General features: G+C 43.9%; 2 protein-coding genes across 2 annotated transcripts; both read left to right on the plus strand.

The window, feature by feature from the left end:
- The first annotated feature begins 1,276 nt into the window (after window positions 1-1,276).
- arvcfa (ARVCF delta catenin family member a) lies at window positions 1,277-17,147 on the plus strand. Its single transcript, XM_076164067.1, has 16 exons — window positions 1,277-1,297; window positions 5,514-5,690; window positions 7,162-7,739; window positions 9,701-10,179; window positions 10,381-10,567; window positions 10,684-10,801; window positions 11,052-11,220; window positions 11,804-11,821; window positions 11,921-11,992; window positions 13,100-13,227; window positions 13,358-13,508; window positions 13,578-13,770; window positions 13,991-14,102; window positions 15,117-15,204; window positions 15,996-16,072; window positions 16,274-17,147. The coding sequence occupies exons 1-16, from the start codon at window positions 1,277-1,279 to the stop codon at window positions 16,364-16,366; spliced, it is 2,661 nt and encodes an 886-aa protein (XP_076020182.1). The 3' UTR covers window positions 16,367-17,147.
- Window positions 17,148-18,023: 876 nt separating this feature from the next.
- bmp10l (bone morphogenetic protein 10, like) lies at window positions 18,024-20,033 on the plus strand. Its single transcript, XM_076164228.1, has 2 exons — window positions 18,024-18,378; window positions 18,976-20,033. Exons 1-2 carry the CDS (start codon window positions 18,024-18,026, stop codon window positions 20,031-20,033), a joined length of 1,413 nt encoding a protein of 470 aa, XP_076020343.1.
- Window positions 20,034-22,782: the final 2,749 nt, after the last annotated feature.

Raw genomic sequence — 22,782 nt, forward strand, 5'->3', positions numbered from 1 at the left:
TCACCAAATAAATCATTTTTATTAGAGCGGAACATTGGCAAATACTGGAAAATGTCTCGGATGATGAAACTGGGAACTGATGTTGGATTTCACTTCACAGCTGCACAGAATGAGCCAGGAACACAGAGACAACTACAAAAGCTGAAACATGTCATATCCAGTATATCACCAATCATTTAATAATGTATAGTGGGTTTCTGAGTGATGCTTTTGCTTCTGACCAGGTTTGAAAAGCAGGTGGAGGATTCACACAAACAGCTTGGAGGATCATCACATCCTGTTTATGTTTCACTCTTCTCTCCCTGGTCGAGTTTATGTCTACATTTACCCGGCGACTGTGAATTGAATTGAACGACTGCTGCGTAGAGATCTGTAGGCAGAGTCTCCAGGGGAGTCTCCAGGGAAAAAAAGGGCTTAATTTGTTAGGTACAGTTGGAAAAGCAGAGTTCTTAGTTTGGCATGGTGTGTGTGTGTGTGTGTGTGTGTGTGTGCAGTGTTCTGGTACTTTCCTCCATCCCTTGCTTCTTATTATGCTGCACATGGGTGACATAGGACTGAAGTAGTGCAACGTTCTCTGTGCTCCAGCTGCATCTGCTTGTGAGCCCACAGGGAACAGTGTGTGTGCGCGTGTGTGTGTGTGTGTGTGTGTGCGTGTGCTCCGCCTGTGCACCAAGGCGAGGGGGGCTGCCAGAAAATGGGGAGAGCACAGGGGATTGCAGGGTTCTGCACTCTCCTCAGCCATTCACAGGATCAGCATCGCCACAGTTGATTCAGCACCTTGCTTAATAGCGTGCACGCATTAACTGCAGCACTGATCAGAGGCAGAGCGAAGCATTATTTCATCCCTGCCCACCGTGTGTGTGTGTGTCTGTGTGTGTGCCTGTGTGTTGTCTGTGTGTGTCTGTGTGTGTCTGTGTGTGTACAGGAGGGGAAATGCCTGTGCTGAGCAAATGTATGCATGGTGCATGTAGTGTGTATTTGCGAGAGAATTAAAGAGAGAGAGAGAGAAAGAGAGAGAGAGAGAGAGAGGGAGAGAGAGGAGGGGAGGGTAGAGAGGGAGAGAGAGAGGGAGGGAGAGGAGAGGAAGAGCAGACGTGTGTTGGTGAGAGCAGGAGGAAGGATGGCTGCTCATGTTTGAACTGCTCACAGGCAGGGTCCAAGCAGAAGCATACACACACACATTCACACACACACGCACCCAGACGTCTCATACTGTACAGGGGGACGCATCTTCTTCTTCTTCATCGCCTGTGGGGAAAGAAGAGAAGATTTGGCAATGCCTGCTGAAGTGAAAGAGGTAAGTCTGCCCGTGAGTGTGTGCGAGTGTGTGTGTGTGTGTGTGTGTGTGGTGGAATGGCTCTATTTGCTGTGTACCCTCCCTCTTTATCCACCTATCAGTTTTTTGGTCTGCGGGGGTCTGAAGCCTTGAATCAGCTTTACATTCTTCCTCAGGCATGATGAATGAACGAGGCGCTATCATCTGCCTGCTCGCCCCTCTCCCTCTCTCTCTCTCTCTCCCTCTCCCTCCCTCTCTCTCTCTCTCTTGCTGCTGTTCGGTGCAGTCTCCTTGTGTGCATGGGGACATTACGCCTGCATCTCTTTCATGAGTGTGTGTGCTTGCCTGTGTGTGTGTGTGTGTGTGTTTAGGATGCATGTGCGAGCTCATGAGTGTGTGTGTGTGTGGGGGGGTGATCTTTGATTGCGTTATGAGGGGAGGTTGTCCCTCCAGGGGGGAAACGCTGCACACACTCTGGTAAGTGTATTACCATGATGTATCAGAGAGACATTAAATCTGACCATGCAGCATTTAACTGTTTGAGGAGCGGAGCTGTGAGAGGAGGAGGAGGAGGAGGAGGAGGAGGAGGAGGGAGGAGGGAGGATGAGGAGGAGGAGGAAGGGTGGGGGGGAGGTGCCCAGATAGAAACTTTAAGGGGGGGATAACATCCTTCCTTCCCCCTTTTTCTCCATGAATCCATTAATGTAAGTGAGTATTTGCTCTGAATAGCTGAAGTGGTTTAATGATGGTTCCTGTAATGAGGCTGATGCAGTCTGGAGTCACTGCAGCTCGTCACATCACACTAAAGTGTCTGAATGCAACTTCTGTAATGAAACACCCAGCAGCTGCATTCAACAGATAGAGAGGACGGATGAGTCGGGATGGATGTTTTCTGACATCATCGGCTTGATTGCATTTTTGATTCCCACAGACCGAGAAATCACATTTTCATCCGTCCCCATCTGTACTGCCACACACACACACACACACACACACACACACACACACACACACACACACACACCGAGGAGGTCGGGCTCTCACCATGTGCGTTTATTGGTTTACTGGTTGGTTTGTTTGTTGCGATGATTATGGAGAAAAAGTTCACAACTGATGAAGTGATTGTGTGACGTCGCTTGTTGGAGGGGTGTGGCATCACGGCCCTGAGGAAGAAACCATTCAAACCTGGCGTGGGTTATCCCATTACATCAGGAGAGGGGACGCTTGCTGATATCTCTGTCACCAATCTCAATCAATCACATCACACAGAAGGATAGATTTGTTGCTCTCTAGCTTTAGGACGACATCAGAGAGAGAAACATTCCTTGGAGGAGGCACCGTGTTTTCCCAAATAAATGCCCTTCTTCTTCTTCTACCTCTTTTAAGCACACCCATTATCATCATGCTGTATCACCTTTTTGTGCCCAGAATGGCGAATTGATTCACCCAAGAAGTCAATGTAAAGAATTGATTGGTCCTTTGTGTCATTTATCTTCAGTCAAAACAAATTGTCAAACATGATTCTAGGAACTTGCGGTGAACGTTTCAGGGGCAAAACAGTTAAACTATTGATAGATTGTATAGATTAACTGATAAGTGAGACGATCATAAGCTGGAGCTCCCACCGATGTTTCCTTTCATCTCTCCCTCGGCAGGGATGGATCTGTCCAGTCTGAAACGTGCCTCGTCCCTGTTTTGCCCTTGAGCTGGTCACCAAAATCTGAAGTCACACAACACAAGATCAGACCGTCTCTCCCAAAATAATCTGGCCTCGATACGGAGCGAGGGCCGAGACGAGGCGAGACGTTTGCTCGTGTCTTTCCATCTCCTGCCTCGCTGCACCTCCTCGCACGTCCACGTCCCGTACACCCATTTTATAAAGCTTAATCAGAGTCAAGAGCCCGACCCAGTTGGCTTGTAGGTGCACTTTTCCTGTTAGCGATGCTGCAGTGACTTATTTAAATGAGCTCTGACTGTGGCTGTGGCCTGGACCCTCCCAAGAGCCCGAATCCGACAGGGACGGCACACAGGCTCCCGTCCAGCCCATTATTGTCCTCCAGATCCTTAATCAAGCTGTCTGTAGACGACAACGGTACCCTGTATGTCTTTGGCTTTCGTTTAGCTTCGCCCAACAATATCCAATCAAACTCCCCTCGAGGTGTCCAAGCCAGAGATCGTCCCTGCTGCCAAATTCTCCCACATGATCCTTTCATCTCCCCCCTGATACATTATGTGAGTGCTCTTGTGTCGGGCGATGTATTTTAAAAGCGAGAGGTTTTTCAGTGGATCTCACTCTCCCTCCACAGTCATTGAGCTGTTCCGCGGCCTGATTTAATGCAGTGGAGTTAAGTTCTGGGCAGCTCTCGGCGCATGTTTGGTTTAATGCTGCAGCCGGAGAGTTTGAGAGATTTAAGAGCTTATTTGGCTTTCGCTGGACACTCTTCTTCCACACGGTGCATCGTACTGTATCTGCAATATGTGCTGATTAATCTCAGGTGCGATGACGAGACATTTTTGTCATGTTTCTCCCGCCCGGAAATTGATTTAGGGAGCGGATAAGGAATGGAAAAACGATGGTGTCGAGCACCAAAGCAGAGGAATCTATCGTAAAATGGGTCATAAACGATGCAGCGTAATGAAATAGAAACTTTTTGATCATATTCTCTAATGTTTTGGTGTTGGATTGTTCCTGTTTATATTTGTCCTATATTTGAATCATATGCAGTCGCTGTAATTAGGCGAAGGAATGAATGTGCGGATCTTTACCGAGGTTAGTCAAGCAGATTTTTGTGGAGGCCTCGAAATGAATGTGAACTTAATAAGAAAACCACCATAAATTCTGTTTATAGTCAAATACTGCCTGCAGGTCTCTCTCAGACTAAGACGTTGAATAATTAATCCACGCTGGTTAATGAAACCCATTTCTTTGAAGAGAAGAAAGAATTGAAATTCAACTGGAAATAAACACTTGCAAATTACTTAAATAACGTGTACAAAATCAGCAGCTGTGTTATTGATTTAATAGTGTGTCGGGGTGAATCGGAGGACTCACTCACAAATAAATAATGTATTGATGTGAATAATTGCCCGCGGCTGCAGACAATCTCTCTTTCACGGTGACGGCTGCGTTTTCACTCAGCTTCTTCTTCTCTCACCTGAGCAGACCGATGACATTATCAAACAAGATCTTTGACACAGTTTATTAAGCAAGTGTCTGCAATAACATGCATGCTTCGCTTTTCAAATGCATCAGATTGATGTGCAGTCATCCTCAGCGATGAATACATGATGAATTGGGACCATAACAGAGAGGCTTGTTACAGATTCAGACGTGTAAGAGAATGCTGCTGTCGTCGTACCTCTTCTGATTTATTGCTAAGTCTACAGTTTCCCAGTAAATGAAATCAAAAGGGCGATTGGCAGGAATTACAGTGAATGTTGTAAATGCAGCAGTTATTTGGTTGTAATATTTTTGCATTGCGATTTCCCCCCCAGCAGATGAATCATTGTGAGCCTGCCTGCGAGATGCTGACTGTCAGTTTTTGTAAATATCAAAAGAGGGAAATCTGCTTCCTGCAGTCATCACTAAAGTTTATAGAATGTTAGACATGAACTTCATCCTTTTGAAATTGCTTAGTTACTGTTATGTTTGAACAGAAATGGCTAATTCAGGCGAAACTATCATTGTGATTGGAGGTTGGACGGTTCACATGCAGTATGTGATGCAATGGAGTACTTTTGATATGAATCCTTATATTCTGTTACGTTTATTTAATGTAATACTTATTTAGATCTGACTACATTTCATGATTTGAGGTCATTTGCTCTGGATTGTATATTATTCTGCATTATCCTGTGTTCACTTGCCTGTGCTGTATGGATCTCTGTGCTATTACTACAACAGCACAAATATAAAAGAAAAAGAAGAAGAAGAATCTATCTTCTGGAACCCCAAAATAGAATTGTGCTAAGGCTATAATGATCATGACTGAAATGAATTTTCCTTGGGTGTTATATGTCCTTACAGTTCTCTGCCACTTCCAGTCAGAATAAAGCCGTCTCGGGGTCACTTATGACTCAATGGAGTACATATTTGTATCTAACTAAGCTTGTGTCCAGAGGTTCCCAGGGTTTATTGATGTAGGTGACGTAATATCCTGCTTACTGACATATTGCGGAAATCTATTGCAACTCTCACACAACTGCTTCCTCTCTTGTGTCTCTGTGTGTGTTGCAGGAGCAGAGTTCTGAGGGGCCCCCTCCACTGTCCTTCTCCCAGGAGGCCAAAGAGGCGACTCTGGATAACCCCTCCACCAATGACGAGCTGGACACACCCACCTCCATCGCCTCGGTGATGACCTCCACCAATGACAGCTCCATGGAGACAGACACCCCGCAGCAGACAGACACGGAGGTTCATAACTTATATTCTTACTCAGCAGTACGTTAGCGTTATCATCGCTCTGCGGTTCATACATGCTTTTTAAATGATGCAGTCTGGACCTCAAGCCTGAATTATTCTTCCCTCATTTATACAAATCTAATGAATATAGCCAAGTAGTTTCAAAAAGCCAACCTTTTAAAACGACAAGTTATACTTAACATATCATAAAATACTGCAGTAAATGTTGCACAGAGTGAATGAATGTGACAACAATATTATGACCGTTCTCATCCAGCAGTTTCAGTTTCAGTAAAAGAGGATAAAAAGAACCAAACTGTGGTGTTTCCAGTGTGCAGCATCCTGTCACCCTCCTGTGGGTCTGCTAAAATGTTTAATATGAAACAGCCATTAAGAATCCAGCAAACTGAACAACATGGGAGACTTTTATTCACACTGACAGGCAGAGTGGAATTACACGTGGAGCCAAACGCTCCTATGGAGCAATAATAACATTGATTGAACCTGATTGGATTTAGTTACAGCAGATTTACACGTTTATGTGGTTTAGTAATAGGTTTTGGCCACACCCGGTCGTGTCAGAGTTAAAACCAAAACCAAAACCAATTTACACAATCAGACTATAAATTCCCTCCAATTTACTGAGGCCGGACCTCCAGTTGTTCCATCAGAGTCCAATATAAACTCATTTTCAACAAAGGGAAGTCATTATTGTTTGGCAGGACAGAAGGATCCATTATTTACTGGTGGTGGACAAAGCGACAAACATGTCAGACTGATGATGATGATGATGATGATGATGGTGATGATGATAGATATTACTCTGAGAAATCAGCTGGGGTGGTTCACACATTTTAGTCAGGGGATAACAGACAGATAACAGAGATATTTTTGTACAAGATGACATTTTAATATCATGATGGGATTTTAAAACACTGATAAACATTTTGTAAATTAAGCTGTAATGTTTCATATTTTTTAATCTCTCAGTTTGCAGCATCTTGAACTGTGTAATCCATCAATTCGAACCAAAAGTTTGCCTTTTGTTTTTAAGTCTCCTCCACTAAATAGGTTTGATGCAAATTTTCAAAAGTAATCGAGTAAGATGTGAATCAGCAGTGTGATACGGAAGGAATAACAAATATATTCATACTGCCAGTAGAATCATGGGATTTTCATTACTTGCTCTCACAGTATTTTAATAAATGTCTCCGTCTCCTTTGTGCATACACACCTTGTGGACACAGTGAACACAACATTGGTGCCTCTGGCTTTATTATTACTGCTATTATTATCATTATTATCTTGTTATTGTGCATATGTTTCCATCACATTCTCTTCATTTGATGTTGATCAGCAGTAATATAAAGTATTATTGATTTGTAAAGACGGACACTACTCTGTAATGATCCTTCAAAGAAACAACAGTGATTCTGATTAGACTTTTGCAGAGATCATAGTTGTGGTTGATGGATCCTTGTAGGACTCCAAGGCTGTGGAACACGAGAACGAACAGGCTGAGACCCCAGCATCCCCAGAGACGCCGACCGAGATCCTCCAGACACTGGACACCCCTGATTCCACACCGAGCCCTGTGGTTCCAGATGTCCCTCCGGAGCAGCAGGCCACTCCTGCAGCAAACAGCCAAACCTCTGAGTCCACTGCACCGGCCACACCTACCAACAGCACCACAGCAGTCCCCGCACAGCCCGGCGAGGCCCAGCCCGCCAGCACTGATGCTCAGAGCAGCGTTTACACCCTACCAGACATCTACAGAGGCCTCGGCGGCGACATATGCACAGGGTATGGAAGTCTCTCCCGGGCTGGCCATCACAGCTACTGGCCATCCAAATCCTTCCAGCCTGGGGCTCACTTCACCTTACCGTTCCTCAGGGACACCTATGGTCCCACAGGCCTCAGCAAGCAGCAAGAAGATGGAGGAGAAACCCCTCTGGATACCAAGACTGACCATCCGGCTACCAGTTACGCAACCCTGGGTGGCATCCACCAGTTCAGGCCAATAACGACCTTGGAACTCCTCAGGGAGCCCTCGAGAACAAGGTAACAGGACAGTACATCTGTCCAAACATGATTGATCCCAGCAGAGAGGCTTTATGGCCTGCAGGGGCTTTTGCGGTTTTCCATGGTGTCTAATCATCAAGAGCCAAAAACAGGTCAGCTCTGAACTAGACTGTACAAAGAAACCACAAAAGACACAAACCAGTGTGAGTCAGGTACCTCAGACTTTTTGTTACTACAGTTTTCAGTGCAGCAGTAGATTTAAACTTGTCTGTGGCTGGTTTGAGAGGCAGTGTATCGATTCAAGGTCAATCTTTGATCCCATTAAGCAATTTTTTCCTCACACAACAACAAGGAAAGTGAAGGACATTCAGTCTGTGTCACAGAAATATCAATAAGGTTCCAGATGATGAGTTCACCTTTAACAAAGGCTAATGCTTTGCTGTGCAGCAGCCAGCCAATTGATATTTGATATTTGTGTTGCCCACAGCTCTATGGTTGGACGCACATTCTGTGTTAGAGTGTTTGGTGCTCTGAAAGGTTCAATTCTGTGCTCCTGTGGTGAACCTGTAATATAATAAAGAAATGCAAAATGCAAAAAGGCTAGTTTGTGAAGATACAACAACAACCACTTCTGCAAAGATAGCCGTAGAGCTTGTGGAGACCAAAACAAACCTTAAGTAACAATTATTTCTGGGTTTACATTTGTCAGGTGGACAGAACTCTGACTACAATGGGTTGATAATGTTGCTCTGTGTCTGCCTTGTGTATGTCAGTCTGGTATTTAGCAGTTGATGTAATGTTTTACCCCCTATGATGAGGAGCAGAGGGTGCAAAACAACAACAAACCCTCATTTTGACCCCTAACTGGAGTCTCGTCGTAAAAGCAGTTGTTTTCCACGTCCGGTCACAAACGAGAGAAAGAGAAATTAACCTTGTGTGTTCATAAAAAAGGATCCTGGTGGATGTGACAGTGCAGTAATGAGGGTGGCAGAATATATAGGCGTGACACAAACTGCTACAGTAAGCCGTCCAAATGATGCACACATCAACACTCAATCTAAATTTGCCTATTAGACTCTGTAACAGCATAGACTCCCAGGAGACACCTTAATCCTGTCCGCATGAGTGAGAGAGGACAACAGAAAGACAGATGGACAGCAGTTAAGTAGCAGGTGGTATCATTCAGGGATGGCAGCCTGCCGCAAAGTTGATAAATAAGGTGGTTTCACCTGTTATCGCCTGCCAGAAGCCTCTCCTTTGCCCATACAAAGTGACAGAGCTGTTTACTAAAGATGCAAGCCACTTGGTGGTGCCGTTAAACTCTTTGAATTGTCAGTGTCAATCTGTTAGATACAGAAATGTCATTCAACCCGTTTCATTTAACCCGCTGACACTTCCAGCATTTGCATTTTGAGATAATGTTTATGTCAAATGCAGAGGGGGAAGCTGCTGTCTAAAAAGGTTCTGAGAGTTTGTGTGATGCATGGAACAAAGGGGTAGGAATACCTCCACCAAGGCAGAGTAGACACCCAGTTATGACTAAGAAGTAGTAGTAGTATGTCCGCCTAGTTTGGTTACAGTACAATAATTAATTGATGAGACTGGTGAGGAATAAGCCACGCCCACTCAGCTTTGGCAGCAAATTGTGGCAAAGCAGTGAACAAGATGCAAAAAAAATTTCCGGCTTGGTGCAGTCATTCTACATTGTAACTTTTGTGATAATTGACCCAAAATTGTAGGAGGAGATGCTGATGTCTTCCTGTTCAAAGCTAAAGGCCAAAACTTAAGTGTTGTCATTACAGCGCCACCAACAGGCTGACCTGTACCAAAATTGGATGTATTCCTCCCTGGATTATGTTTAGCCTGCCCACCAAGTTTAATTGCAATCTGTTCATAGCTTTGTGAGATATCCTGCTTGCAGAAAGACAAACACGCAAAATGTGAGATGTAAAGTGTTAATAACAGGTAAACCCACACACCTCTTCCTCTGTCCCCTTCAGAGCCGGCTATGACGACGCCCTGATGTCCCAGCTGGAGGGGAACCTGAATCCGTTCTTCCAGGCCATGTGCCGAGCGCAGACCTTGCAGTTCCCCCACAAACGCAGCAGCATGGTCAGCCTGGACACCATGCGCAGGGACCCCCGCTGGAGAGACCCCAACCTTCACGAGGTCATCTCCATGCTCAGCCACCCCATGGACCCGGTCAAATCCAACGCGGCCGCCTACCTGCAGCACCTGTGCTATGAGAACGACCGCATCAAGCTGGAGGTCCGCCAGCTCAACGGGGTGCCCATACTGGTGGAGTTACTGGATCATCCCAAAGCCGAGGTCCACCGTAAGGCCTGCGGCGCCTTGCGTAACATCTCCTACGGCAAAGACCACAATAACAAAGTGGCCATCAAGAACTGCGACGGTATCCAAGCCTTAGTGCGACTGCTGAGGAAATCCAGCAGCATGGAGGTCAGAGAGTTAGTCACAGGTAAAACTTCACTTGGGAATTACAAAAACAGGAATTTGAGAAGGTTGATTCCATTTATTTTTCGACAAAATCTGATTACAAACTCATTATTCTTTATTTTTGAGGCTCAGAGCTCAACACTAAATTACAGATGATTTTGATGTTTTTTCAGTGGGGGACTTGCTGCAGTGATGAAGTTTCTTCTCCTGCTTTATGTTACAGGGACTTTGTGGAACCTTTCGTCACACGAGCCGCTGAAGATGACGGTCATCAACCACGGCCTCCAAACGCTGACCGACGAAATCATCATCCCACACTCGGGCTGGAGGAGAGACGCACCTGCTGAACCCTCCAAGCTGCAGAGCGCCGACTGGACCACCGTCTTCAAGAACACCTCGGGATGTCTGAGGTATAACAAGCAACAAATTAATTAAAATCAAGGCCTCTTCTCTGGAAAAGTCTAATAATGGAGTGCATGGGGTGTTTGGTGAGATTTTCCCTTTCTGTCATTTCCTGTTGCTGCAGGAACGTGAGCTCGGACGGTGCCGAGGCTCGACAGAGGTTGAGGGAGTGTGACGGGCTGGTGGATGCGCTCCTCCACGCGCTTCAGTCAGCTGTTATCAACAAGGACGCTGACAACAAGGTCACTGAAACTGTTACACCTGCAACATCATAAAACATAAACCCCCTCAGGAATAACATTTCTGAGTATTTTAAAGGTGTATTCATTGATTTCTGACCACTAGCTGAATTCCAAAAACTAACAAACACACATTAAATTCCCCCTATAAGTGGAAGTCTTAGGGCCTTTAAGTTATTCGTCAAAGTCCTATAATCCTCCTAGGCTTTCTGTGTAAAGTCTTGAATGGAAATCTTGTCCTTTTCCTCCACAGTCAGTAGAGAACTGCGTCTGCATCCTGCGAAACCTGTCCTATCATGTCCACAAAGAAGTCCCGGGGGCAGAGCGCCTTCAGGAGCCCCATGCCAACCATCTGATGAGGACAATGGGACACCCGAAGAAGAAGAGCGAGCAGGACTGTTTTGGAGGCAAAAGAACCAAAGGTTGGTGGGGCCACGAGAAGCGACGGCGACAGAATAATCACAGCTTTCTGTAATTATTCTGCTCTGAGTAGCTCGGATTAAAAACATTCCGCATCCATTGTGCTCAGATTTCCATTATGACTGAAATTTGCAAAAACAAATTTGGACGGTTCTCCTTTTATCGCACTTTTTGTCAACACCTGCACGAAGAATTAAACCTCTCAAATTGCACAATTTCTGCAGCTCAGGTAATGATGGCAAACAATACACTCAGTTAATGAATGCAATTACAGAACAACTGAACCTGACACACACACACACACACACACACACACACACACACATACACACACACCCACACACGCAGCACCCAGGAGCACATATAAATAGTCATGTTTTCCATTTGAAACAGTTCCAGGTGCGTCTTGGCCTGTCCTAAGTGTTGGATTGTGGCTTTACTGCTCAAAATGAAATGAGGCTGTGTCGGTTTGTGACCACATGTAGGCGCTCTGTCTTTCCTGCTGCTGCTCTCTGCTTCAGTCAACCATACGTGACCTTTGACATTGTTCTATCTTTTGTTTTTCTCTTGAACAATCTTCATCAGAGGAGTGGTTCAGTCAAGGTCAGCCTGATTATATTTTCAAAGTATTCGTGAGTGATATGTATGCTTTGATACAGTGTTGAGTTTTTCTACTAATATGAGGATTTGTGTGATATACAGGCTGGAAAAATGGATTTATGGACAGAAAATACGGCACGCTGGATTTACCAAAACGTGCAGAACAAATGAAAGGTACAGAACTTCATAAAACGATGCATTAAAATGTAATCTACACTTCACATCATGATCACATCATTTAACACAAACTTCACCAGCAGTCTTCCGAAACAGTTCCATCCCATCTTCATCATCACCCTATGATATGGATATCAGTAGCTGCCATTTGTCCAGTGTGTGTGTGTGTGTGTGTGTGTATGTGTGTTATTGCTTTGTATGCATGTCGATGGCGAGAGCTGAGGGAGAATCTTATTTAAATGCAAAGCGCCATGTCACGTCACATCACTACCTAAACCTCTCCAGGAGACCTTCATTACTGGAACAAAATGACCGACACACTGAAGAGGCCGGTGACATTTTTATCTGGGTGTGTGTGCGCGTGCGAAAATTCTTACAGTACGCCCGACTGTCAGAAATGCATAGCTGAGTTCGCGACCCCCCTTATGCAAGAGAGGGCGGAATACAAATCAGGGCGACGAGCTTGTTGTGGTCTCGGGTCAGTGATATACTGTCTGTCAGCGCTGCGGCAACCTGCAGTGGCTCATATACTACAGCTGGTGACTTTATCTGTGCGGCAAAAGAGTGTATAATCCACTGATACAGTCAGTAGCATCCACACGGGGCAGATTGATAAATTCGGAGCTTGTCATCACAAGATCCAGCTTTTAATAAATTGATACAGTTGTGTGTCTGCACGTTACTGGAGGATCTGTGTGTTGTACAAGCATGCATGATTTATGTACAGTACTTGCTGGCTGCCATCTATGATTGTTGCTTTGAAGCTGTTCAGCACCTTTCTCACCCCAATTTGGCTCCCACAAACCTTTTACCAAAACATGAAAAGGCTTTAGCTGGAATCCAATTTAACCATCGCACTGGGATTACAATCCCTCAAGCGATCATTGTCGGGGAGTGTGTTGAGTTGGGAGAGAGGTGGTGTTGGAAAATGAATACCTGCAAGACCCCTGGGTGAGATTAGATAAATAAATAAACAGCACCGGTGTGTTACTCAGACAGACGTCACACACGGATGTCTATCTGTTTGACCTGGCTGTTAACGTACACACACACACACAACTCCTCAGGCTGTCTTGACGGCCTCGTTGTGCCTCTGTTTCTCAGGTCTGGAGCTGCTGTACCAGCCGGAGGTGGTGAGGCTCTACCTCTCTCTCCTCACCTGCAGTCACAACCACAACACTCTAGAGGCGGCTGCAGGGGCGCTGCAGAACCTGGCTGCAGGACACTGGGCTGTAAGCTGTCAGATGTACTCACATCTCAGTCAAATCATAATTACTGCAGATGCAAGCGATACATTTAAGTGACTGTGGTGCCTGGTGCAGGTGCAAGTGACCCAGTTCATCTCTTGTTTCATGTTTGTAGTGGTCGAGCTACATCCGAGCCACAGTGAGGAAGGAGAAAGGTCTGCCAATCCTGGTGGAGCTGCTGCGCTCAGATGCAGACAAAGTGGTGCGAGCTGTGGCTATCGCTCTTCGTAACCTGGCCATGGACCGCAGGAATAAAGACTTGATAGGTACGAGCTTGAAAACACGCATCTTCACGTGCGGGTGCATTCTAATATGACATCACTGTGTCATCGCAGGCAGCTACGCTTTGAGGGACCTGGTGGGTAATCTGCCATGCGGGCAGCAGCACCCGGCCAAGAATCTGGAGGGAGATACCGTGGTTTCCATTCTGAACACGATCCACGAGATCATCACGGACAGCCCGGAGAACGCTCGAGCGCTCATACAGGGTCACGCTGTTCAGAAACTGGTGGCCATCAGCAAATCAAGGTTCATGACTGTCTTACAAATTGATTGTGTTTGGTAGAAAAAAATCTACCCCCATAAGTGATGACATGGTGACAGATTGATTAAAGATGTCTGAGATGCAATGACAATACACTATGATGGCACGTCCTTGGGGAAATGACATCTTATATTATCGACACATCCAGTGCGTCTTGTCTCACGGCTTTATTAACCGCAGTGTCGATCTCCATTTGTTTTTCAGCCAATCGGTGCGCGAGACCAAAGCAGCTTCCCACGTGCTTCAGACCATCTGGGCCTACAAAGACCTGAGAACCAGTCTGATCAAAGCAGGCTGGACCAAGAGCCACTTTAAGGTATCACTCTACATCTCCTGACACTAAATGAAAAACATATAAATACATATTTTCTGTGCCATATCACACGATGAGGCCTTTCAGAGCTTCACGATTCCACAAAAGGGAAGTTACAGCCATTACATCTGTGTTTTGTGAGGAAAAGAGGCATATGTGATTTGTGTCTCCTTACTGTTTGATGTACAAGATAATTTCTGGCATCATGAGCTTCAGTAATGTTTACACGTGCCTGCAGGTTTAAACTTATGTCCACTAGGGGGCAGAGCAGAATCACAATATAACAGATTTCCCCTTCATATTTCATGTATCCAGACATAGAAATCAGTGTGTATTCTTCAAGTACAAATTTAAACAATGCAGATTTTAATTTTAATCTAAAGGCCATTCTCCACATTTTTCTGGTTATTTGCTTTGAAAGGAAAATAACCCCCACACTACCTCACACACACACTACCTCAGTTGTAAGCATGTTATGGCGTATCTAACTGCAGCCGAGCACCTTGTAGCTTGGAAATCTCTCTGTACTGCAGTAGTATGAAGGCTTTGTCCAGCAAGGCTGTAATGACACTCGGCTATTGAGACGCTGACGTCTTTGTGCTGCACACACGGTTCTACCGACACTGTGGTTTACAAGGACACTGAACCTTGCACGCGCAGTGACATTCATTCTGGAGGACGTGCACAAAGACGACTGCAGTATGTTAAAACCCTAACAAAGTTTCTGGGACAGATTTGGAACCAAGATATTGTGAGTGTTGTTAGTTGAGTCCAGTGAGCCGTTAAGACGCACAGATGCACTTTGCTGCTCGTATAAAAAGGATCAGCAACTTTAATATTGGTCTTGTGTCGTATTAGAAAATTATATGAACCAAAATAGAGAGCTCAGAGGAAGTCATAAAGTACATATTGTCTTGTATTTTTATTTAGCAAATTGATGTAACAAAGGAAAACAATATTAACAATATTAGAATTCTGGTTGTCATGCAGTGATGTAATCCCTCTTGTCTCTTAAAGCCAACAGCAAGCGGCGTAACAAAAAAATCCAAGAGTGGAAAGCCAGGCAGCGATGACATCACCTTGCCTCTCATGGACAAAAACCAAGGTCAGCAAATCATTTCATACATTCACTCAGAAAGAATTATTTCAGCCATGGGTCAAATGAGAGCTGTGTCCTCCGGCAGAGACGACCAAGCTTTCATAAACACACCAGCCTCCCTGTCATGTCGAGGACGAGGCCTTTCAGCTCCCAAATCCCATTCTCATGAAACTCTGCCCTAAAACCAGCGATGTGCCGCCAAGGTTATCAGCGCGCAGACGTGGCTTATTAGCTTCAGCAGAGGCTCCCAGAGGCTGAGCCGCCTCACGCATCAGCAGGCACATTTTATTTGAACATTATCTTAAAAGGGCACCCACTTCCTACATTTAGAGCAACCTCCAGCGCTGCACGCAGACACACTCTGAGTGAACCTTCACAGGGACGCCTCGTGAGTGATGAAGATAAATGAAAACATCTTTGTGAACACTGCAGAAAGGTGGAGTAATGATGATGATCAGTAGGGAGGTTCAAGTCCACCAATCCAAACTAATGGCCTTAGAATATCATATATATTCTTGATGATTCGACTGTGGTTCATTTAATGTTGTATTATTATTTGTACAATAAAGAAGGATAGGATACATGAAGGATACATTTTTTCCGATGCTTTCTGTTTGGATGATCTATTTTGATGATCAGTTTTTGTGTGTAGACTTTGTGTGTTTGTTTTTTAGGTTGGATGAATGTATGGATGTGAAAGGAAGGAGTTAGAAGTTATTCACCTTCTTTAACACACATTATAATTATTATTTGTCGTCTGTGTCTGCCACTAATATGATTATAATTTTCCTTTTCAGATGTGTATGTCAACTTAGAGCCAAACGACAGAGCTGCGGAGGGCAAAGGGCCCATTGTGGAGCGAGAGGCCGTCCAGGTAATCTGTGATGTGGATGTGATGAACACACTCGTGATCACTGTGGCGTTTTAGCTCTTTTGGCTCTATTAAAAAGCAGATTTGATTACTAGTGAAGCTGCATGATGACTTCCAGCCTTCTTGCTCATGAGCTGATTTGCATTTGTAGCTGTCAGACTTCTTATGCAAATGTTCTAACGCCAGCTGTTTGCATGTTTCCAGACGTTAAGTGACAGAAAACACTTCATCCGAGCTGGGCGGCCTGCAGTGGGCCTCATGGATAACAAACCGCCGCCGTTAGACTCATGGGTCTGAAGAGAACCACGTGAACCCAAACTGAATCCTGTAGAGGCACTTTCCATTGGTGAAATACAGATTTATGCTATTTCATAATTGTTTTATAGATAGAAACATTCAGTTCACTTACCTTACATAACTTTCTTTTGTTTTCCGGGTAAAATGGTGCCAAACATGAACAAATATCTATTTGTGAGAGATAATTTTGCAGTGGTTTTGATGAACTTTAGCCATTATGGTGATATACTTCAGAGAATCATAATGGATCATATATTGCATCTGAGATAGATTAATTATGCAAACTGTGCTGAATAATGACTACAAAGAGTATCCATGTAGAATATGAATTTTACTGCCATACATGGATGAGATAATTTATATAAGTTTTAGTTTTTTAAACTAAAGTAGCGTGGGTCTGCTGTGGTCCACCCCCATGGGTTCTGGGCTGGAGAACTTTAAAACCTGATGTAAAATAATGATTTCACTCAGTGTTTAATATAATTAGGATTAGAGCTGTAGTCGGCCTAGTAGTGCAACAAATCCAGATTCTTTTAAGTTCTTTTTCAAACCTGCCATCAGACTTAACTGTGCTGTTTTACTGCATCGCATCAATTGTGCATATTCCTTTAGTTACATGATAAGCAGAACGGGATTGTAAATGTGTAATAAAGGATTGTTAATATTCTAAAAGAAGGAATTTATACTGTAATATTTATTGTAATACCCATTATTGATTAACACTTGTAGATGTGTATTAGCTAACAACAGTAAGCGAGTCTACATTCAGTCTAGCTCTGCTTTGCAGTGGTCCTTTTTGCATTGCGATGTTGAATGGAAAATGGAAATAAATTATATGAATAACTTCTCATTTCTATTTATGATCTATTTTGAGTGAAATTTGGGCCCCTTTCAGGTTTATTGATCAACAGCTATGAAGTTCCAAATGTGCAATATCACTGGCAGAAAGCTTATACACATGTAGGTTGTATAGGTTTATATTCACATACAAGTCTGCCTCTCATATAACATTTTATCTAGTAGTGGAACATAATTGGGTGCAGGAGTACACAAGAGGGACTACACTGCCCTCTTGTGGAGACCTTTAGTGCTTGAAATTTGTCATTTTTAATTGATTTCCTTGATTGACAGGAGCTGCCCAGGGATCCAGTATTTACATTTACATTTTAGTCTGTTCCATATTTATGTGGTTGTGTTCTTTAAAGTCAATATTCATTTCCAGGGTTGCCTGTTTTGACTTCAGTATGGCCCTTGATTGGAGCTTAAAGTGGGCTGTCATGTTAATTCAGGGTCATTGTAAAGTGAGTTTTGTCAATGTCAAGAAAAATCGATGCATCTGCAAAAAAGAGAATATGAGTGGAATATTCGGACCGTTCAGTGTCCCTGGTGGAAAGAGAGGAGGGCAAAGCAGGACCTCGGTGACATCTCCAAACATGTCAGCGCTACACATTGGACAACGCAGCCCTGCCCTCAGAACCAAATCACAAGATCAGCAAGGGCAAAGCCGTTTTCTCTGAGCCCTCAACACCGACCTGTTGCCCCTTTATGCGAGAATTCACCCTGGAAAGGCTGAGCCGCGAGCAGGTGCCCTCTCTTCGGGATCCAATCACATCTCCTTGTGTGATACTTGGGACCTAAGCCGACCCTTCACTCAGATATGACTCTTTCACTTTTCTCCAGACTTGGATATATGTGCGCTCTGAGTGTGCTACTTCTGAAGTTGACGGCTTTGAGCTTGAGCAGTCCCATCATGTCTCCAGAGATCCATCACAGACCATCAGTCAGTAGGGATGTACGCGTTAATCCACTACTTGAGCGGACTGATTTGGATGCACAGGACATTCTGAGCCGGTTTCTGTCCACGCTGAACCTCACAGAGCAAAGGCCCCAGCCCGAGCCCCTGGCTGCCCGTACGGAGCCACCAGAGTACATGCTGGAGCTGTATAACCGATTTGCCAATGACCGCACTGCTGTGCCCTCAGCCAACATTGTTCGCAGTTTCAAGAATGAAGGTACAAACATCATTTTGTCACTACTGTGTATAGTATATTATATAACAAATGTATAGTTTTATTGAAAATTACTTCAGAAATATTGTGCATGCAAACCTTTGTGCTTGGATGAGTAGAATAACATTTTAATTTTTTAGTTATAGTTAAATTAATGTTTTAGAATTTGATACTTAAAAGAAAGAATTCTTAAAGCTGTAATGGCACCATTTTCTTATGAAGCCAAATTTGTTTTTTAAAAGCGTAATTTGGAACTTTTGTTTAGTAATACTTCATGAATATTTATCTATACTTCAGCAGCCATTTTTAAGCAAAAAGTTTAGGTTGTTAGATTTAATTTTTCTTGCTGCAGACTTTATGGATTATTATTTATTAAGAGTTTACAAACTACTGTCATTACCATTAATACTGAAGTTGATCTTATTGTTTATTGCTATAAACAGTGATAAACAAATGATTACCATTAATAAAGCCACAAACCCTTGATCAAATACAAGTGATGGCATAATAACAATACATAACATGTGCTCTCAAGTTTTCTTCATACAAACTTGTATGAAACAAAGAGGAAACCCTCACTTATATATATTTTAATTTCAGATTCCTCCCTCTACATTGTGACGGCCAGTGGTGTGAGGATACACCAGTTACTGTTCAACATCTCCATGCCCCACCATGAGCACATAACAATAGCGGAGCTCCGCCTCTACACCCTGGTCCAGAAAGCCCTAAGACCAAATGCTGGCCTTAACTGCAAGGTGACAATCTACAAATTACACGAGGGTACACTGTGGACAAATGAGGTGGGGGAGGAAGAGAGAAGGGGGGCCAGAGAGGAGGTGGTGGTGGAGACGAAGGATATGGAGCAAGTGGTGACAAAGCATATTCATGCCAAAGATAACAGCTGGGTGTCGTTTGACCTGACTCATGTGGTTACACTCTGGCGGAAGTCAGGGTGTGCAACTCAGAGATTGGAGGTTCACATTTCAAATCCAGGGACAGGAGAGGAAGAGGCCACACAAGAGGTCACAGAGGAAGGTGAACGTTTGGCTGGTGTTGACGTCGACAGGAGCTTGGAGGGGAAACACAACGCCGTGATAATCGTATTCTCAGACGATCAGAGTAGAAATCACAAACAGGATAAGCAAGAACTCAGCCAGAAGATTGAACATGAGAATGACCTTCTGGAAAACATGGGGCGGAGCCAGCAGGCTTTCTGGGAGCGCGTCAATCACAACACTGGCCGTGTTCACCATGAAGAGCTGGACAAACAGTCCCTCGCGCAACTGCAGTCCAACCTTATCTATGACACGCCTCCCCGAATCCGTCGCAATGTTAAGAGTGAGCTGTGCAAGAGGACCCCACTCTTTGTGGATTTTAAAGACATTGGCTGGGATACATGGATCATCCAGCCCTTGGGCTATGAAGCCTACGAGTGCAATGGCGTGTGCAACCCACCCATGACCTCTGAGGTCTCACCTACCAAACACGCCATAGTCCAGACTCTGCTGAGTGTGAAGAACCCAGAGAGAGCGTCGCGCGCCTGCTGTGTACCAACTAAGTTAGAGCCCATCTCACTGCTCTATCATGAAAACGAAGTGATCACCTTCAACCACAAGTATGAGGGAATGGTGGTGGCAGAGTGTGGCTGCAGATAGTCCTGAAACTGATGCAATTAGACAGGGTTAAATAAGGCCAGAGACTGTGGACTTCATCTCTCTCTCTCTCTCTCTCTCTCTCTCTCTCTCTCTCTCTCTCTCTCTCTCTCTCTCTCTCTCTCTCTCTCTCTCTACTATGTCTATGTATGGACTTAGTTGTGAAAAGAGATCACGTATCTGTGCTATGTGATGTAAATTTGCATTTGTATAGAGGTAAATGTTCAGTTATGGGGTTACAATGCTATTTAGCGTAGAACAAGGCTTTCAAGGTAATGCCAATTATTTAACAACCTTTTATTATATTTGTACTCCAACTTGGATTTTTCGGCGTGTGTTTTCAGAATGTGTTAAATGATGATGCAGGTCACAGTCTTGCACATGCAGCGTTTGCAAGCATATGGCCGATTGTACAGAGCAATAGAGGCGACGTAGTGAAAAGAATGTAAGTTGTGATACCAAACATTTGCACAAATGCATTTTTGTAAAAGGCGCAGTGCAATCTGTGAGAGATGAAGGCAGGTCCATATTATTAGGGACATCTGAAGTATTCATTTACACAGCACTGATATTACTTAAATAGTGACAAACTTCTGATTTAAATAGTTTGTATACGTGTGTGTGGGCTCTGTTGATGCAAAACTGGGATGTATCTTTAGGATAAGTTACAGATCTATTTTTACATACAGACTGGAAAATGCAAACATGATTTCGTATCAGCTGTTTATCCAGGCAAGCAAAAGTGGAAAGGGTTAAATTCTTCCAAAGCAAATGGAAAACAAAACTCAGTGTGAAGAGTAAATAACATCTCTGTCAGCCAAACTGCATGTGAAGTATGTGACATTGTATACATGCTGCTGATGTGTATCATTTGTTCATGACACACTGGCATAGACGCCACGGTGATGATTGCGATACATTTGTTGTTATTTGCACAACAATCTTGCAGGACTTTAGACCGCTTTAGCTTCATGGTATCTTGATCTGTTCTGGGTATTTCAGTAGCCAACTTCACCTCTTACCTACGTTTGGAATCAACTGCAATGACACCTTTCTTTGATACAGTTTTCATTAAACTTGTGTCTTGTTTTGATTCTGACACCAACTTTAATGTTACTATAGTTACAAAAATAAAATATCTGGAAACGACCTTTGAACTCTTGTTTTGTTATAAGGTAATCTCGCTGCTCTCCAGCGCTTAATCCCCCGTCTCTCTGCCGCCACATGCCTGTCGAGCCTCTCTATGCCCGTGTCCATGCCACAGTGATAACAAGGTGTCAGAGCCTGGAGTCTTGTAGACCGTCACTCAGGATGAGACGCCACTCCAAGTGGGCAGCTTTTGCGAGAAGGTGGTGTCAGATTCCTGGTCTCCAACACCAACACGCACTATTGACAATCCTGCCATCAGGTTGCTCGGTGCCCTCCCATTTCCTTTTTCTGACATGTTGACGCTCTTATCAAGGCCATAGCAACAGCGCGAAATGGAAAAGAAAATCATGTCACATCATCACCTAGCTTCTGCTGGAACAGTCGGAAGCAGATAACGATGATTGTCACACTGGAACTTTCTTAATAGGATCCTCGCTCGGCTCAGATTTGCAACGGCCAACTGTATGTGTCTCGCCTGTCAGCTAGGAGTTAACAAATTGATGACTCATCATGGAGCTTATGGAGCTTAGAAATGTTCGATATAAATGAAACATTTGCACAGACTGTGATATTATTTTTGAAAAGCTGACTTCAGTGGCCACATGGTGTGTTTCTGTGTAAGCTCAGCTGGTTAGCAGGGGGGGTCAGAGACTAATACACACACATGTAGTACACTTAACATGTTAAATCACTTTAGTAACATGCATGTGTACTGTAACTGTATACATTTCCTGAAAAATATATTAGATAAATTAGAAAGTTGTCATGTTTCAGCAAATACAAATACAATTTTTATTTGTGTGTGACCTTGTCCTGTACAAGTGTGTGAGCTGTAACCCTCTATGTAATTAAGATATTTATCAGTCTGGGTATTATTACTTTCAGGGTAGATCAATTTTACATAAAACTCATAAGCTTCCTACCTAAATAAATTATCTATCTGTCTCCAAAAGTCAATTGTATGTCAAATAAACACCTGAATACATTTGTGTGTTGGCTGAGAGGTCAGAGGAGGCCGGCCTGCATTCATACACAGAGTTTGCTGGGAGGCTTGTTGTTGTCATCAGCAACGATTATCCTAAGACTCAGACTTCTGGGACACAGGTGTTGTGCATATGTCCCTAATCATGTTGACCCAAGTAATCAATCAAAACCACATTATTAAGTTATGGATCTCCATGTAAACTGCTCTCTTGAATCCATCCAAACCTGGAAATGCATAAGTATCTCCTCTGAGTGTGTGAGACAGTGAGAGAGATAGTTCAGCACACACACACACACACACTCGACTGCACACATTGAACAAAAACACACATTTTGTACTACCGAATAAGAACATAACTATCTCAACTGTGTTTGTGTCTGTGTGAAAGAGATAGTTCAGTACACACACACGCACACGCACACACTCGATGAACAAAAACACACATATTCCTACTACCGAATAACAACTTAAGTATCTCGTCGTTGTCGTTATCTTTACGTAAAACTTTACGTAAAACCAGCGTATTTAGTCTCAAACAGACTTCGTTGTTATTTTTGACTCGTAGTAAAAATAAAGCCGCAAAGTCTCTGTTACGATTCCCCGTGCGCATGCGCAGTA

The sequence above is a fragment of the Genypterus blacodes genome, unplaced genomic scaffold (genome assembly GCF_046128005.1).
Source record: "Genypterus blacodes isolate CSIRO-AG114 ecotype Tasmania unplaced genomic scaffold, CSIRO-AGI_Gbla_v1 ptg000133l_1, whole genome shotgun sequence".
NCBI classification, from domain to species: Eukaryota; Metazoa; Chordata; class Actinopteri; order Ophidiiformes; family Ophidiidae; genus Genypterus; species Genypterus blacodes.

Bases quoted from the DNA above. Each gene is read 5' to 3' on its own strand.
- bmp10l (XM_076164228.1), top strand. From the start codon at position 18,024: ATGACTCTTTCACTTTTCTCCAGACTTGGATATATGTGCGCTCTGAGT. The intron at 18,379-18,975 runs GTACAAACATCA...TTTTAATTTCAG, and splicing joins TCGCAGTTTCAAGAATGAAG to ATTCCTCCCTCTACATTGTG.
- arvcfa (XM_076164067.1), top strand. From the start codon at position 1,277: ATGCCTGCTGAAGTGAAAGAG. The intron at 5,691-7,161 runs GTTCATAACTTA...GGATCCTTGTAG, and splicing joins CGCAGCAGACAGACACGGAG to GACTCCAAGGCTGTGGAACA. The intron at 10,568-10,683 runs GTATAACAAGCA...CTGTTGCTGCAG, and splicing joins AACACCTCGGGATGTCTGAG to GAACGTGAGCTCGGACGGTG.